At 56.4% G+C, this 17339-nt stretch overlaps 2 protein-coding genes across 5 annotated transcripts in view; both read left to right on the forward strand.

The window, feature by feature from the left end:
• The window catches only part of AP2M1 (adaptor related protein complex 2 subunit mu 1), a 29354-nt gene extending 23810 nt beyond the window's left edge, over positions 1-5544 (forward strand). For all 3 annotated transcript variants that reach the window (XM_086754326.1, XM_086754327.1, XM_086754328.1), the window contains 5 exons: positions 2253-2372; positions 2887-3022; positions 3730-3827; positions 3967-4078; positions 4423-5544. In XM_086754326.1, the coding sequence (XP_086610452.1) occupies positions 2253-2372; positions 2887-3022; positions 3730-3827; positions 3967-4078; positions 4423-4557 (601 nt within the window). In that variant the 3' untranslated portion in view covers positions 4558-5544. The remainder of the gene's footprint in view (positions 1-2252; positions 2373-2886; positions 3023-3729; positions 3828-3966; positions 4079-4422) is intronic.
• Positions 5545-6051: 507 nt separating this feature from the next.
• ABCF3 (ATP binding cassette subfamily F member 3) lies at positions 6052-17171 on the forward strand. Of its 2 annotated transcripts, none has more exons than XM_086754678.1 (21): positions 6052-6194; positions 6350-6557; positions 6634-6713; positions 7076-7131; positions 8829-8926; positions 9043-9165; positions 9441-9707; positions 9914-9994; positions 10538-10597; positions 10948-11004; positions 11199-11221; positions 11876-11931; positions 12077-12277; positions 12443-12519; positions 12752-12796; positions 13131-13263; positions 13876-13964; positions 14161-14252; positions 14862-14994; positions 15368-15455; positions 16222-17171. In XM_086754678.1, exons 1-21 carry the CDS (start codon positions 6122-6124, stop codon positions 16378-16380), a joined length of 2199 nt encoding a protein of 732 aa, XP_086610804.1. In that variant the 5' UTR covers positions 6052-6121; the 3' UTR covers positions 16381-17171. The 2 variants fall into 2 exon arrangements, with proteins under 2 accessions (XP_086610804.1, XP_086610806.1); XM_086754680.1 differs by having other exon boundaries at positions 6410-6557.
• Positions 17172-17339: the final 168 nt, after the last annotated feature.

Below are 17339 nucleotides of genomic sequence, written 5' to 3' on the forward strand. Positions count from 1 at the left end.
CTGCTCACTTTTCTCTGGGTAGGTCAACTGTCATGCAAGCTACCAGTCTGAGGGTCTCAATACAGAGGGCTTCTCTGCAGCTCTTCAAATATTAAGATTCAAACACATTAAGTGTGGAGTTCTTGCAGCTGGAAACACTTCCGCAAGATGAATTTTCCCAGAACTTGTCTGTAGTGGTTCCAGTCAGTGCAGAGACTCTTAATCATAGGATACAGTAGTGGTGTTCCTAAGGAACAGTAAAGGAATCCCTCTGACAGCAGCCTGTTCTACCTGAACTGTTCCCACAAACTAGAGCAGCTGACAGACTAATACTGGGTAAGGCCCTCCTGCTGCCATACAGGTGGTCAGTGGCTGTGTGGGTTGGAGGCACATCCCTTCTGGGAGCCCAGCTGCCTTCCTTCCCAGCTACACCTCAGTCAATACCCGCATTGAAGCTGAAAACAGGTATTATGCCTTTTCCAGCCTTCCTGCTTACTCCTAAGGAGTTAAAAGCACAGGGCCTGCCACTTTTCTCTCTCTCACTGACCATTTGCAACTCAACTGTATTTCTCTTGGTTGTGTTCTTTCTTTTTTTTTTTTTTTTTTGCTGACCCCCAGTGAATTGGGAAGGTAGATGATCTGCTTCAGCTGTGTGTGTACTCCGATGTCTCCCCTGTCTCTTGCTTCATGTGACTTGTGCATGTAGCTTGGATTTCAGACACTTTCCGTGATGGTTCTTGTAAACGGAGCTGAGCTGCTGTTTGCCTTTTCTCTCAGAACCAAGAGCTATCACTTCACTGTCACCTTTAAGCTGTCTTTCTTATATCTGAATCTAGCTAGTAAAATGGATGAGCCTGAGGTGGCTGCCCAGTGGTGAGATATACTCTAGTGAAAACGTCGTCTGCGTAGGCCTCCGAAGAGTCAGTAACACTGTCCCAAAGCTTCTGTGCTGTAAGTGCCTTAACCCGTAAATGTGCTGTTTTCTTGAGTTACAGAAGCAACATGGATAGGGACTCTTGCTAGGTGGTGGTTCTTAGCTGTGGTTCTGCAGTGGGCAAGAGCTTGGAGATGTTGCTCTCCAAAAGCATTTAGTTGAGGTGACCAAAAGGGACAGCTGTTGCCAGTTGGTTTTTGGCATTTAGCATGTGGCAATGCCAAACTATGAGTAATGCCACTGAGACCTGGGGCAGGGCTAGGTAGCAGGGCTTTCCCAGCACTTTTCCAAAGAAACAAGAGCTAGCTGGCTAGCATTGGCTGTCATTTGGGCAACGGAGTAGGAAAAACTTAACTCCCACTTAAAAAGCACAGACTACATCACTAAGTTGTGTAACTAAACAGCCGGTAAGCCTGGAGTTGGTCCATTATGCAGCTAATGGTGGTTCCTAGGACAGCTGAACCTGCCTGTAGTGCCTGTACTATCTCAACACACTTGCATGGTTGTCCTGTTGCTCCCAGCAGTTGAGGCAGCCTGGATACCGCAATGCTACCCTGCTGCACTTTCTCTACACTGCTGCCTCTTCTGTAGCTGCTGCTGCCTCCCCATTTTCTGGTCCCTCTTGGTGGCTGAGAGTTCGCTCACCTCAGGACCTGCACCGAGGAAGGTATTCTCAGAGGCTAGAACACAGTACAAGTTCAGTACTGGCAGGTTAGGCCAGTGCACCTAGATGGACAGATGGTAGCTGTATAGATTTTTAGAAGGGAGAGAGACTAACTTTATGGCATAATATTGTGGTCTTTGGCAAATCAGATCAGAATCAAACCACCTGCTAGCAGTGTGGAAATCAACAGCTGTGAGGATATTTCTGAACAGGAAGACCCCAAACTTGAAATCTCCTGGCTATGTGGCAGTGGGATAGCTTTGTGGACAGGAAAGTGTTTTATCTCCTTTGAACTGTGCTGCGAGAAAACTTGGGCTAGCAGAGTTGCCCTTGCAGTACTGAGGTGCTTCTGGGAGACAGACCTGAGCATTGTGTTGTTGGCTGTGACAGAAGGGTGCTCCTCTAATCTCTGTCCTCTTTGGGGAGAGGAGAGAGAGAATTCTTTCAAATCAGCTTCCTGCAGGCACATCTGTGGTGGTAAAACAAGGAAAGTCTGAGCCAAGAGGCTGCTGTCCCCTAAATCTCTCCCTGCCTCCCCATTTCCTGGACACCTGCGATGGCAACGCGCTCTGTAGAGTAGTTCCTGCCTGCACAGACTTTGAATGCACCAAGATACCAGGGCTGCAGCTTGCATTTGTTTAATTGTCTTGTGTGGTGTTTTTTTTTTTTTTATAGCGGCAAACAGTCAATTGCCATCGACGACTGCACTTTCCACCAGTGCGTGAGGCTCAGCAAGTTTGATTCTGAGAGGAGCATCAGCTTCATTCCACCAGATGGAGAGTTTGAGCTCATGAGGTACGCTGGTGAGGGATGAACAGGCTGGTGTTGGCATCTCCTTGCTGCTGCGGTAGCGTTGCCGCTCTCGGGCGGACTTGCAGGCCTTGTGCACCTAACAAATATGCGCTTGCCTGCCTTCTTTTCAGAGTGGAGTCTATAGGGTGTCCCACAGATGTCTTTCACAGATGTGGTAGAAGCTTAGCTGCATGGTTTTATTTGCCACAACCATAGTGTTGGATGTGGGTTGCCTTACCCTCTAGCTTGCTGTATCTGTTTTTTCAGTGCTTAAAACTGGTGTCTTTGAACAGGGTCATTGGCAGGAACCAGATGTAAAACTTGGGACTCAAGGAACCATCACTGCCGTGGGGCAGCACAGATCTTGCTGCTTCCTTCTGGGATGGCTCCCTTTCTGGCTGATGTTTCTGAGCTGTTCCCTGTATGCAGAGGCTGCCTCTTTAGGAAGGTGATACAATTTGAGGCCATAAGAAAGTTAACTCCTCCTCAGAGTTCACTGTTGCTTCCATTCCTGCAGATACCGAACCACTAAGGACATCATCCTTCCCTTCCGCGTGATCCCACTGGTGCGGGAGGTGGGTCGGACCAAGCTGGAAGTGAAGGTGGTGATCAAATCAAATTTCAAGCCTTCCTTGCTGGCCCAGAAGATAGAGGTAAGAGAATAAAAACCCGTGGCCTCTTGTGCCTGGGAACTGTGCCTCTGTCCCCTGCTGCCAAGTCCTCACAGATGAGTCCTCAAGCTTGTACGGGACTAAAAGTGAACTGAGTACACCACCAGCAGTGTGGTGCTGCTGTGCTGTGGAAGGGAACTGCCTCGGGGTAGGGAGGTGGAAGCAGTTGCACAGCCACCTTGGCAGAGGCCTCACTTCCTGCAGTAATTGTTCACTTAATGTCTCAGCCACTGTGAAAAGTTCGCATTCTTCCGTGTGATCTGATGGTGTGTCAGACAGGCTAAGGGTGGCTTTGCAGGTCACTCCCCTTCTGGGAGAGGCTCATTGCTGCAAAGCTAGGCTGTCTGGAGCCTGGTGCAGGCAGACCTCCGTGGCCAGCCTGGCGTGCTGTGTGATTTCATCTGCCCAGCGCTCACCAGGTTTCCTGCAGCCTGAACTGGAGAGCTCTGCCCTGTACCTCACTGACTGTTACGGACTCTGAAAGTGTGTTTGAACCTTTACTTCAAAGCAAGAAACTGGAGAGCTAGCCTAGGATGCCTTGTGGTAGCTGATGTTCTTTGAGCCCAGAGATGGAGAGAGAGGGCCAAAGGGTCCAGGACAGCAGCTGTGCTCTCCTGGGAGGAGGTGGATTGCACAGGATGCCCAGGCTGCGGTCTCCTTGCCCCAGCTCACCAGTCTCTGCCTTCCAGGTCCGGATCCCAACGCCCCTCAATACCAGTGGAGTGCAAGTCATCTGTATGAAAGGGAAGGCAAAGTACAAGGCCAGCGAGAACGCCATTGTCTGGAAGTGAGTGAGCGTGTTGGGTCTGGGGTGCTGCAAGGGCAGAGCTTGGGGAGGCAGAGTGTGCGTAGTGCTCCTGTCTGCCCTGAGCACATGGAGGAGAATAAACTCGGGCACCTCCTCACTTCTCTGCTTTCTCTGACAGGATAAAACGTATGGCTGGAATGAAGGAATCCCAGATCAGTGCAGAGATTGAGCTGTTGCCCACCAATGACAAGAAGAAGTGGGCTCGGCCACCCATCTCCATGAACTTTGAGGTGAGTCCCTGTCTGCCTTCCAGGGTGCAGCTAACCTTGGAGAAGCTTTGTCAGTCCAGTCCCTTCTGCCCTTGGGGAGCTGCACGGGTCTGAGTGTTCCCTGTCCCAAGCTGCCGTATGATTCTCTGTGATATGAGGCCAGACAAGTGGCAAAGCTGATGGAAGAAAATTGCCCTTAAAGCCACTAGAGCCTGTCACCGTGCATGCAGGGAGTCGGGAAGGGAACAGTGGCTCTTGGTGTCCATTTCTAGATGCATAGCCAAGGGGTCCTCTGGCTCTTGTGTATGGAGAGCATCTTACCCCTCTGTTCCAATGCTCTCCGTTGCCTTTCCCTTTGTCAATAGGTCCCGTTTGCGCCCTCTGGGCTGAAGGTGCGCTACCTGAAAGTCTTTGAGCCAAAGCTGAACTACAGTGACCATGATGTGATTAAATGGGTGAGGTACATCGGCAGGAGTGGGATCTACGAGACCAGATGCTAGCCCCAGCAGGCTGGCGGGCTCCCTCTTCTCCAAGCCATCCTCCGCCTCTCCTCAGTCTTCAGCTACATTCAGAGAAAACATCTGCCTGGCCCCTCTACGCGGATTGAAAGACCCTGTGGCTCACCTTGGGAGCGGACTCGCCTGCCCGTGCTCAGTTACCACCCACGCTGCAGCTGAAGTTCAGAACCCAGTCGCGCGCAGGGGTGCAGTCAGCCTCCTGCTCCCTGTCCCAGGGTGGGGAAGGGCTAGTCTAACTCCCATCCTCTTGTGATCTTTCTAGGGAACGTCCACCATTAAACTCCTCTTCTGTTGGTGTCTCACTACTTGCATCATATCCTAGTATTTTTGAAGTTCTTGTGCATATGTACTCGTAGAATAGACCTAAACATAGACTGGACAAATCTGAGCTGAAGTTACCCTGGCTTCTGTACTAGCTATTGCTGTTGTGGTAGATGTTGCTGGCCAGTCTGAGATGCCTGGGGTGGTGATTTTGTCGGGCCTCCGCCAGAGGAGATGGTGGCATCGCCGGATCTCACCACCACCTTATATTTCTTGCGAAGTCGTCAGTATAGAGTCCTGCCGTGAGAAGGTTTGTGACCAAAAAGGATGAGGGTTTAGACTCTTGCTGGTGTGTATGTGGGTGGCACAGCATTTCAGGTCCTTGGAGCGCTTACCCCCACCCACTGCTGGCTCGAGCCAGTCTGTCCCTTCCAAACAAATTGGAAATGTGGCCCCTCTGTCCCAGGGAGCATGGGTCAGCTGAGCTCTGTCAGGATGTGGACAGGGTCTGTCCTCGGGGAATCGAAAATGCAGTTGGCAGTAAGAGCCCCCTGCCCCAGCCTGCCCTCTCCACACTTCTACCAAACGCTTCTGGGCCATAGGAATGCTGCTGGTACCCACAGTCCTGCTTCTGGTAGTGTGGTCTCCATTTTGTACACTCTGTGATTCGTCCAGCTCTGAATCTAATAAAGTATGTAGAACGGAGAAGGGCTGCCTGTGCTGCTGTTTGGGACTGGCGGGGTGAGAGTCTGGGCCTGTGCCAGCATGTAGCTGGGCTTGCTTTTGTAGTGTCCCCGGTCCTGGGCTGCCTGGGGGCTCGTACGTGAAAGGGGGGGGGGGGACAAAAAAAACCCAAACAACAAACGAGCAAAGCTTTTGTTCCCAGTAGCTCCCTCTTGAGAGCTGAAACTCCTGTTTTACTTTTTTAAACACCTCCCTGGCCCTTGGACAGGACAGGCAGGCTGTGAGCGGGGCTCACGCCCTCACGCCGCCGTCTCCGGAGCCCTTGCCCGCCCGCCGGGTGCTGCGGGGCTACCGGTACCGGCCCCTCTGCGGGCCGGCTGCACGTGGCAGCGGGCTCCCCCCTCCCCGCACTGCGCAGGCGCCCCCACCCCGGACTCCACTTCCCGGCGGTCCCCGCGCGCATGGCGGCCGCCCGCCTCCTTCCCGGCAGCCCCCGCGCGCGCGCCGTCCCTTCCGCCTCTGCCGCCGGGCCGGGCTCCGTGCGGCGGCGGCGGCACCGGTACCGGGCGGCACCGCCGCCGGGTCCCGCTCCGGCTCCGCCATGGCGTCCTGCGCCGACATCCTCCGCAGCGAGTTCCCCGACCTGGACGGCGAAGTGTTCGCTTACGTGACGGGTGAGCCCCGCGCCTCGGCCTCCCGCCTCGCCGCGTGTCGCGACACCTCCCCGCTGTCGCGACAGGAGGCCGCGCCCGAGTCGGGACAGGCGGCGGGGTGGAGGGGCGGGGTAGAGGGAGAGGGCGAGTGCCACCTGTCGGCCGTATCGCGACAGGCGGCCGGCTGTCGGGACGGCGAGGGGTGGGTGTGCAGCGGCGGCGCCGTGTCCCCGCAGGGATCCTGCACGGCGGCGGGGCCGAGTTCGAGTCGGTGGACGAGCTGGTGGAGGCGGTGGGCGAGCTGCTGCGGGAGGTGTCGCAGGACACCAAGGACGACGGGGCCATCCGGGAGATCTGCCAGCGCCTCTTCAACACCCTGCAGCTGTAAGGGTTACCCCCGCAGCCCCCTCAGCCCCCTCACCCTCTTCCTCCCCCTCCTCACCCTCCTCCTCTCTCGCAGGGACGAGGGCCGGGCCCAGCGCTGCAGCCAGGTGCTGCTGGACGCCCCCATCCAGCTCTCCCAGATCACCGATGGGTACGGTGAGTAGTGCCCGTGGGGACCCCAGCCGCACGTGTCGCTCCCGCTCTGCCTTGGGCTGCTGGTGGCGGGGACGGGCTGAGTGTTGAGCCCTGACCTTGAGGAGTGGTTCCCCCACTGGCTTCGTGCACCTCGGGCTCCCCCTTGCAGGTGCACCCCTCTTTCTTTTCCAGCTGTGGAGCTGTGGCCAACAGCACCTGGCTGCCCACAGGGCAAGCTGGGGTGGAAGGAGGGGAGCCACCCTTTAGTCCCCTTGTCCCGTTGGAGAGGGGACAGTCCTGCCCGATTGTGGGCAGCCGCCAAGGCAGTGCTTGGCGGAGCCTCCACGGGGCGCATGCTCACCAACCCAACTGTCTCCTTGCAGGAGATGCCGGCGTGGACCTGCTGCCGGGGCTGTTGCTGAAGAGAGGCCAGACCTCGGTAAGTGGGGGGCTGTGCCCTCATTCATAAGCCAGCAGCCACTAACGCATGGGGCTGCGGGTGCCCTGTTCTGCTCCGGTCACCTTGCCCTCAGAAAGCAGAGATTCACTCTTAATTTGGGAAACTCTTGACCTTGGTCTGGTATAGAGGCTCAACAGGAGTTAACGGCGTATTAATTTGACAAGATCTATTTTGCTGTAACTTCTTAATGAGCTTCAAAGCGTGGTTGATGCAGTGGTGGTGCTCAGAGTGCAGCTTCTCTTTCACGAGAGCTTTTGGCTTCTACAGAGAGGTCTTTGTTTGAGAAAAAAGGATGTACGGGGAGGACGTCTTGCCGAACTCAATGAGAGATAAAATCCTGGCTGATGGTTAGATGTACAGGTGGGGAGTTACCAGGGAGCAGCTGTTTTCTGGAGAGCAGCTGTGGGGAGATTGTTAGTCCAGCTTTAGAAATAGCTGTGGGTTGTCACAGTTTGAGAAATAAGAGCAAGAGCAGAGAAGTTTGGAAGCAGTTACGCTCTGTGACGTGGAGGAAATTGAAACATCTTTGCTGATGAGATGCGTAGCTGCTCAGGAGCGACCTGGCTTGCCCTCTGTGTTGGATGTGCCAAAGTTTGAGTATGGGGAGGGGTGTGGTTGTGCATTTGCAAAGCAAGGACGGCGGTCACTCTACAGGGTGGGCAGCCTCTCTGCCGGGCTGGTCTCTTGAGGAGCTCTCCCTTCCGGGGTAAGGCACTGAGGGCGAGAACCTCTCGTCTGGAGGCTGAGACCTAACGTGTCCCCACGTATCTGAATGGGAGTCTTAAGTGAAAGCTGGCAGCTGTTGCTGATTTTGGCACCAGAGTTGTTGCTGCTGGATTCACTCTCTGGCTCTCGTGTCCACAGCTCAAAAAGGATCTTCAGAAAAACTGTAGATGATTCAGAGAAGACCTCAGGAGGCCTCTCAAGTTCTGGAGGACGTGTCTTACTAGGAGATTCAGGGAGCTCACTGTAGTTTACAGAATGACTTGATCTGTCTGTAGGTGTGGGGTCACAGCCCCAGTAACAAGATGCTCTTCAGTCTAGCGTGCAGGTCTGTAACATGCTCCAGTGGCTGCAGAGTTGCCTAGAAATGTCTAGGAGTGTTCTTGGTCAGCCACAAATATTTGACTTGATGCTGGAGTGGGCTGAGAGCCCGGCCAAGACCAGAGGCCAGGTTAAAACGCTCGTCTCCTCCTTGCCTTCAGGTTTAATGAAATACTTTTTGTTTCTGCCGTGATTGATCCCTGTATAAGCTGAGTTTGTTCCAAACTGGCTAAAGTTTAACGTGTGTTGTGGTCTAGGACGAGGGTGGGTGTCGGGTGTAGCAGAGGAGGCATTGGGGTAGCAGGTTGCTGCTGTTGAAGTGACTTGGCTGACCCAGGTCCCTGGAAGTAGAGAAACTGTTAGGGTCAGCCAAACTCTTTGCCTTGCTGAGGCGGAACTGTTGTGTATGAGCAGTTGATTTAGGACTTCATTCCTGAAGTGATCTCCTGACCGGATGAGCATCCTCAAAATACGCTTGAATCTGTCCCAGTTACCCTGTCCTACCTCCTCCTTCCTCCTGCCTTCCCTCCAGGCCTGGGGGCTTGATTGTTCTCTTTTCTCCTGTAGTTAGTCTTTTGGGGCTTTTGCTGAAGATGCTCTCTCTTCTTTAAACTCTCTGTTTTGTACCCCAGGTGGTGAATGCCAAGAAACTGGAGAAGGCGGAAGCCAAACTGAAAGCCAAGCAGGACAAGAGGATGGAGCGGGATTCCCTGAAGACACCTGGCCCTCTGTGAGTATGGAGGGTGCCTCAAACATCCCCGTCTCGCTCTGTTGAGGGTGGCTGGGATCTGGCTGTACCAGAGCCTTCCTGTTGAGCCCCGTTCTCTGTCATCTGCCTGCCTGCAGGGTCCTCGAGGAGGCATCTGCCAGCCAAGCTGCTAGCAAAAAGGAGACTCGCATGGAGTCATCAGGCAAGAACAAGTCGTATGATGTGCGCATCGAGAACTTCGATGTGTCCTTCGGTGAGCGGTGAGTGCAGGTGGGGAGGTGGGACAGATCCTGGCTGGGGTTTCGGACCATGGGGGATTGAGACTGGATCAGAGAGTGGTTGAGAAATGGCAGGGGGTATGGGAAGGATCAGAAAGCAAGGTGGAAGGCAACCTGACCCTGTTGGCTTTGGGCAGAAGTCTGTGATGGTTGCTTTGCTCCAGCACAGCCTGAAATATGCTGGGGGCAGGTGGCTCCTGGTTGTCTCCCTTTCCGTGGGGCCGTCTGAGCAGGCATCTGCCGTTCTCTTCCTTTAGTGTCCTACTGGCAGGAGCAGACCTGAACCTGGCGTTTGGACGGCGCTATGGGCTGGTGGGCAGGAACGGGCTGGGGAAGACCACGCTGCTGAAGATGATCGCCAGCCGGAGCCTGCGCATCCCCTCACACATCAGCATCCTCCACGTGGAGCAGGAGGTAGCGGGGGACGAGACGCCGGCGCTGCAGAGTGTGCTGGAGTGTGACACCACTCGTGAGAGCCTGCTGCGGGAGGAGAGGGACCTGACGGCCAAGGTCAATGCTGGCAGGTGAGATGGTGCCGCTGGATTTCCAGCCCTTCTATGGCCTCTTGACTGTGAGGTCTCATTCTGAGGTCTTTCCCTTCACATGAAGGGCTCCATCAGGGCTGGGCTGCATCTTGCCCTCCTTAGTCCTGCCTGGGGAGATCAGCCTCCTCCAGCAGTCAAACCCTAACCCTGGTCAGTCCCACACACTCCTCTTTGTCCTACCCCAGGGGAGAAGGGACGGAAGGTGCCAGACTGTCAGAGATCTACGCAAAGCTGGAGGAGATTGAGGCAGACAAGGCCCCAGCAAGGTGAGACAGCCCTGCGTGCACCACTGTTTGTTGGCATGGGCAGTGGATTGGGGCATGGAAGGGTGATGCTGTGGCCCTGGGATCCAGTATGTGGGGACAGAGGGCTCTCCCTGCGGCTTGTCTTGTCTCCTGTCACGCTCTGCTGTGTTAGGAGTAGTTGAGCTCCGCCCCCACCAAAAGCTGGAGGGATTTTTTTTTTCCCCAGACAGCTTGCATTGTTGCTGCTGCTGCTCCTCTTGGACCTCCCCAGATTCCTGGTGTCTGGGGAACATTTCTGGGGTGTTGGTGCTAGTGACTCTCTTGCTGGCCAAGGAGCTGTAAACTTTGTGCAGATCTCCTGGGAATTCCTGTGGACGCTGTGCCCTGCTGGGCTGCATTTCCCAGCCAAGTGCTGCTTTTGGGCATGCGGTGAAGTTTCCCTGGGCCAGAATGGCTTTAAACCATGTAGCAGAGTCCCCTTGGTGGCTGTGGGTCCGAGACCTCGGACTGTGCTTCGCCGTTGGATACTGTAGCAGGGTTCCATTTCTCTCCCCTTTTCCCCAGGGCATCCGTCATTCTCGCTGGGCTGGGCTTTAATGCAAAGATGCAACAACAGACAACCAAGTAAGTCACCGGATTCTAGGCATCGAGACATAAATGGGTCCAGGGGGACGCTGCTCCTAGCAAGCCCCCAGGCTCTGCTGTGGCTGTAACCACGGGAGGGGAGCCCTCTGGGAGAGCGAGGGTCTATTCCTGCCCAGCTGATGTGGTCTCTGGCCCTGGGGGTGCCAAGCCACCTGCCTGCTGGAGCACAGATCTTGTGCTGTGCCCGACATCTCTGCGGGGACGAGCTGTCTCTGGGTGACAGCAGAGGCGAAAGGGCTGTGGGGAAGCAGGGAGCCTGGCAGGCAGGCAAACACAGAATTGTTCTGTGTTAAATAGTAACCCCTTTCTGCACCCTCTTCTCTCCTCAGAGAGTTTTCCGGAGGCTGGAGGATGAGGCTGGCCTTAGCCAGAGCCCTGTTTGCCAGGTTGGTGTCCAGGCCTTCATGCTGTGGGATTAACCCTCTCTGCGAGGTGCAGAGGTGCTGCCTGAGTGTCCTCTTGACTCAGGCTCTCAGGGTGGGGACCGTTGGAAGCATTGCAGCTCTGCGTGTGGTGAAACGCGTTCTCCACTGACCCTGTGCTTTTTTCATTTCTGATACCCTTGTCTTATTTTTCCTAGGCCAGATCTTCTTCTGCTGGATGGTAAGTCGATACTGCGAGTGAGTCCCCTCCGACACTGCTGCTGGGCCTGCCTGTGCCCTTGCTGGGATTGGGAACGTGCCGTGGCCTTTAGCTGCCTGCTCAAAATAGCCCTGTGTGACGGGGCCGGACTGGCAGGGCTGTCGGTGTTCCCCTGGCACAGTGGGCAGAGCTGGTGGTGGAGCGGGGAAGTCCGCTTGGGCGGCCGCTTTTACTGCGCTCAGCAGAGCTCTGCCCCGTGCCCCAGCTGGGTGGTCTGCTTGTCATCCTGCCCCAAGCAGTCCCTTTCCCTCGCTTGGCTCTGTGATGGGCCCTGGCTGCCAGCCTGTGCTGGTGAGAGTCCCTTCACTGCAGGGGGTGACCCCGGGGCTAGGAGGTGCCCATCTTGGGTGGGGGCTCTGGGTGAGATGCTGCTGCTGGGCATCAGGGTCTGGGTACCAGTATGGAGCGGTGGGAGCGTCCCTGGCAGAGCTTTGGTCCCTGTGCGCACACCCCGTCACACCCTACACGTGTGAGTCCCCTGAGCTGGGGAGGGGAAGGTCCCCACGCAAGGTCTCTTCCTCGACAACGTTGATTGCTTGCCTTTCCTGTGTAAAAAAAGCCTAATCCCGCCATCCTCCTCCCTCCTGACCTCCGTGCCTCTTTCCCTTCCCTCAGAGCCAACGAACATGCTGGATGTGAGGGCCATTTTGTGGCTAGAGACCTACCTGCAGGTATGGGGTGGCGGGAAGCCTTAGGACAGAGCGAGGGCGAGGGATGGAGGCACCCTCCAGGCTGGTGTCTCACCTCGCTGGGTGGTGGGACCAAGCCCTGCACTCTAGCTTGATGATGCTCAGACCTTCTTGCTGTCTCCTCCAGACCTGGCAGTCGACCATCCTCGTGGTGTCCCACGACAGGAACTTCCTGAATGTGGTAGCCACAGACATCATCCACCTGCACTCGCAGCGGCTGGACACGTACCGCGGAGACTTTGAGAACTTCATGAAGATCAAGGAGGAGCGGCTGAAGAACCAGCAGCGAGAGTACGAAGCCCAACAGCAGTACCGTGAGCACATCCAGGTACTGGGAGAAGCCAGTAGGAGCACCCTTCTCCCAGCCTTGTCCCGTTCTCCGTGGTTCTAAACCCATGGATGTGGCTGTATTGTTGCAGGAGGTTTGGCAGCAGAACAAGGTGGCTGGGGATGAAGGGGACGTGGGGCTCTCTGATGCTTTTCTCTCATGTAGGTTTTCATCGACCGCTTTCGCTACAATGCCAACCGGGCATCCCAAGTGCAGAGCAAACTCAAGCTGTTGGAGAAGCTGTGAGTGCCTGTCCTGCTTCTGTCTGGAGCTGGGGAAGGGGCAGTGCTCGTGGGAAGAAGCAGGGGTTCCCAAGGTGCCTGGAGATAAGGGGGTGGTTTGGGCTTTGCGTGTTCTGTCTCTGGACCAGAGGCTTTGGCTAGGATGAGGTGTCACAGAGCTGAAGACTCTATCTGGTGTGGGAACAGACCCCTAGTGCAAGGCACCTTGGTTATGTGTCCCCTCTTCTTGCAGGCCAGAGCTGAAACCTGTGGACAAGGAGTCTGAGGTGATCATGAAGTAAGTGTCCCCTCAGCCCTTCCTTGGAGTGCACCTGGCTCCATTTCTGACGTGAGTTCCTCCCAGGTCCTGTCCCAGCTGGGACAAGCGCTCCTTCCTGCAAGACAGCCTTACTCTGACAGGGAGCCCAGACGGGCCCCCGCGTTCAGGCTGGGTTCCTTTCTGGGGCCAAGGCTGCAGATCCCTGTCCCCTTCTTGTGACCATGCTTCCCAGAGGCCCTGTGTGGTAGGGAGCCCCCCTTGCCACCTGGGGAGTTGCAGAGGTTGTCTCGGGGGGCTGGGAGCAGGGTCTCTGAAGTTGCTGGCCATCTCTCACCTCTTTCTGCCTTCCCAGGTTCCCCGATGGCTTTGAGAAGTTCTCCCCGCCAATCCTGCAGCTAGACGAAGTAGATTTCTATTACGACCCAAGTCACTACATCTTTCGTTCCCTCTCCGTCTCCGCTGACCTGGAGTCCCGCATCTGTGTGGTACGTGGGATTGCAGAACAGTGGTAGCTACGAGGGACCATAGGAGGTCCCTGCTCAAAGCAGGGCCGGCTTTGATGTTAGGTCAAGTTGCTCAGGTCCTTATCCAGTTGAATTTTGGAGGACTCTAGGGAGGAATATTTCTCCCATTCCTCTGGGTCCCATTGCAGCATTTGATCATCCTCATTTTGAAGAAGGTTTTTCCTAATACCAGTTAGAATTTGCAGCTTGTGCCTGTTGCCCTTCATCCTTTCACTGGGCGCCTTTGGGAAGAGACTGGGTCCATCTTCTCTGTACCTCCCTGTTAGCTGGTGTAGCAGGGGCTCCTGCTACATTGGATGGGGCAGCAGAGAGACGCTGTTTGCTTGCAAATGAGGCTGGGACTTGGTAATCCTTAGGCTCCAGGGTTGAGGAGGGAACATCTTCTAGCATTGCTGCCTGTGCTGCTCCTCAGTAAAAGAAATGCAGCTTTCAGGTAGCTGGAGCCGCTGGTTAGACTCATCCTACCCCCCTCCACTGCGTGATCGCCCAAGCGAGCTGAAATTCCCTGGTCACTGCCCCCTCTCCAAAGTACCTTCATGGGTTTCACATTCTGCAATGCTGCTGCTTCTCTAGGTTGGGGAAAACGGAGCTGGCAAGTCAACCATGCTAAAGATCTTAATGGGGGAGCTGGCACCAGTCAGAGGGATCAGACATGCTCACAGGTACCTGGTAGGAAGGGCTGGGGGCATGGGAGGAGTGGTGGGGGTGGAGGGCTTCTGGGCTGTGCTTAGGAGCAATGGCTGCCTGAGTGATGGGCACGGGTCCTGCACACCCACGCATGTGCCCCCCTTCCTGCAGCTGCAAGCGCCATGGTGGCTGGCTTGGTACTGGCGCCTGATCTCTCTTCTCCTTCCGCAGAAACCTCAAGATTGGTTATTTTAGCCAGCACCACGTGGATCAACTGGACTTGAACATCAGTGCTGTAGAGTTACTGGCAAGAAAGTTCCCAGGTGAGCTGTGGGGATCCCAGGAGGTGTGGGCCGTTGGGTCTCCTTTGCCGCGCACACAGCAGCATTGATTTGTTCCGTGGCCCTGGGCAGAAGGCTCCATCACGTCAGCGCTTAAGGAGCACCGCCTGCTCTGGGTTAACTCCCCACATCCAGCACCAGTGCAGGTCACCAGCCACGAGGAGCTGAGCTGGTGGTGCTGGGGCAGCCGGCAGTGTGCAGACCTCAGGCTGGTGCTCCGCCGCAGCCGGGTTTTGGGGGCAGGTGACCCATTTTCTTGCTGAGCACAGAACAAGCACCAGCTTCCACTTTCCCAACTGCCAAAACCTCCGGCTCCCTTCTCCACTTAACGTTGCGTAACGCGGTGACAGGGAATTGGGGACAGCGTCGCTCCGAGTCAGTCGCCAGCCCCGCAGCCCCTGTCCTGATTGTGTCAGTCAGGTTTTCCCCGCAAACCCCTTGCTCGGGCGGGGATTGCCTGGGAGCGCCTGCTGAATTCCTGCCCCACCGAGCTGGCCTGGCACAGGCCACCCGGCCGCGGCGCACACTGAGCTCACGGCACCGAGGGTCACGCCGGGTGTACTGTAGCTGTGTTGTGACACGTTCCTGCAGGGAAGACGGAGGAGGAGTACCGGCATCAGCTGGGGAGCTACGGTGTCTCAGGGGAGCTGGCTGTGCGTCCTGTGGCCAGCCTGTCTGGAGGTCAGAAGAGTCGCGTGGCCTTCGCCCAGATGACTATGTCCTGGTAATTTTCTCCCAGATATTGTTAATTTTTGCAGGGCTCCCATCCCTGGAGCCAGCTTCACCAGGAGGAAGGCGGGCATCCAGGGACTTCCCGTGGCCCTGCGGAAGCCTCATTCTTGGGACTTTGGTGGGGAGGGAGGTTGTCACCTGGGGTGACTGTGTGGAAGCAGGCAGGTGGCTTTCTTCTGGTGCTTTGGGCTGAGAGGGATGAGAGGTGTCCCTGGAGCTGGGCAACACCAATTTTGGGGCCAGGTGAATGCTGGTGGCTGCTGCTTTTCATGGCTAAAGCAGCAGGCTGGTGGAGTTCCCTGCAATGTGAGGGGTGCGGACCCAGCCGCGTTGCCGTGCGTGCTCAGAGCTCTCTTCTCTTGCAGTCCAAACTTCTATATCCTGGATGAGCCGACAAATCACCTGGACATGGAGACCATCGAGGCGCTTGCAAAGGCACTGAATAAGTTCCGGGTAAGGCTCCCTTAGCAAGATCTCCTGGTTTTCTAACGCCCCCTGCAGCTTCCAGCTCAGGTGGTTTGGTATCTCAGCCAGAGGTGGACAGTTGAATACCAGTGGTGGCTTCAAGTCCAAGACAGAGGTTGGGAAGGGTCCATCATGTTTCTGCCTTAGCTGTCTGTCCTGGTAGTTTGTTTCACTCGCAGGCTTTGGCTAGGGCTGGCTGAGAGAGGCAACAACTGACCAGAGAGCACCTTGTCCCCCGTCTTGGCCAGTCATCTACACCCTGGGACTTCTCAGGTGCTGTGTGCAGCGGTCTGCCCTAGCTTAGGCACAATTTATGGCTGATCTCCGCAGACTCAGCCTCCAAATACCGCTGCAACCAACCTGGTTGTTACTGGTTCATCGTTGCTCAGGTTGGGACAGTTTTCCTGTGAAAGTAAAGCTTAACTGAGGTTGCTCAGGGCCTTGTCCAGCCACCTTTTGACTGTCACTGACTCCGCCGGGAATCTCCATCCTTGAAGTCGTCCCTGGAGAGCCAGTAACAAAACCCTGCGCTTGCCTTCCAAGAGGGGAGGCTAAATACGTTACTGCCTCCCCCATACGTCATCTCTCTGTGTCCCTGGAGGCAGGAAAGGCTGGGGTGAGGTCCCTGCCGGTGAAGTACCATTGAGTTTTCCCTGGAGCGGATGGAAATGTGAAGTCCTGGGCACGGACACGCCACCAGCGCTGGGTTGTGCTCCGCTAAGTTCCCTTTTCTCCCTCCCTTGTGTGTTGGCAGGGTGGTGTAATTCTGGTGTCCCACGACGAGCGTTTCATCCGCCTGGTGTGCCAGGAGCTGTGGGTGTGTGAGAACGCCACCGTGACCCGCATCGAGGGTGGCTTTGACCAGTACAGAGACATCCTGAAGGAGCAGTTCCGGAAGGAGGGTTTCCTATAAGGGAGGCAGGAGCCGGACTGCGCCGGGGGCTGGAGGACGCAGCTCGGCCACCTCGGCATCCATCCCAACTGTGCCTGGCAGAGCGCTGAGGGCGCTGCTGCCCGCATGGACCGTCAGCCATGCCACCAAACTGCCACCTGAACTGCTCTCCCCTCCCGGGGCCGGGCGGAAGGACAGCAGAGGAGCAGGAGCCCCGTGCTGTGTGCGACCGGGGGCTCTGCCGCCAGCTGGGGCTGCACCCTGGAAAGGCTGTGCCGGGAGCTGCTGCTCTGCCAAAAGGAGGGAAGGGGGTGTCGCGTCCCGACCCCCCCGGTTTAACTCGTGCTCTTGGAGGGCAGGAGAGGAGCTGTTCTCCATGTTTCTTTGCTTCCCCCTCTGCCTTTTTCTTTCTTTCTTTTTCTTTTTTTTTTTTTTTTTTTTTTTTTTTTTTTTGCGGTTAACTGGCCAAACACTAGTCCGGCTCCATCACATGCCACCGTCCCTTCTGCCGCCCTGCAGGGAAACAAGGCCTTTGCTGCTAAAAAGTGACCCCCGCCTCATCCCCCAGCCCCTGGAAGCCGGGGCTCGCTTGCTCTGTCCTCCCCAGGGGCAGGCGTTTGCGGTGCCGAGGGGGCCGGGGGCTCTGCCCGGGCCCCGCTCCCTGCTCCCGTCCCCGCGCTGCTGCCGGTGCCACCTCGCCTCGCTGCCGCCGCCTTTCCCGTGGTCTACCGGGGGGGTGGGCTGCCCGGCACCCCCCCCCCTCGCCCGCCTGCACAGAGGTTGCGGTGTAAATAAACCAAGGACGCAGTGGGTGCGGTGCTCTCCTTTCCTTGAGGGGCTTGAATTGGGGGGGGGGGGGGGAGGAACAAGGCTGTCGGGATGGGTCTCGCCGAATTAAGCGGCTCCTCTGTGGTGGGTGGGGGCGGGGGGAGGCAGCGCTCGCGGTGGGATGTGCTGTGTCTGCGTCCCACCGGCCCCCC

The sequence above is a fragment of the Chlamydotis macqueenii genome, chromosome 9 (genome assembly GCF_036417535.1).
Source record: "Chlamydotis macqueenii isolate bChlMac1 chromosome 9, bChlMac1.mat, whole genome shotgun sequence".
Classification (NCBI taxonomy): Eukaryota; Metazoa; Chordata; class Aves; order Otidiformes; family Otididae; genus Chlamydotis; species Chlamydotis macqueenii.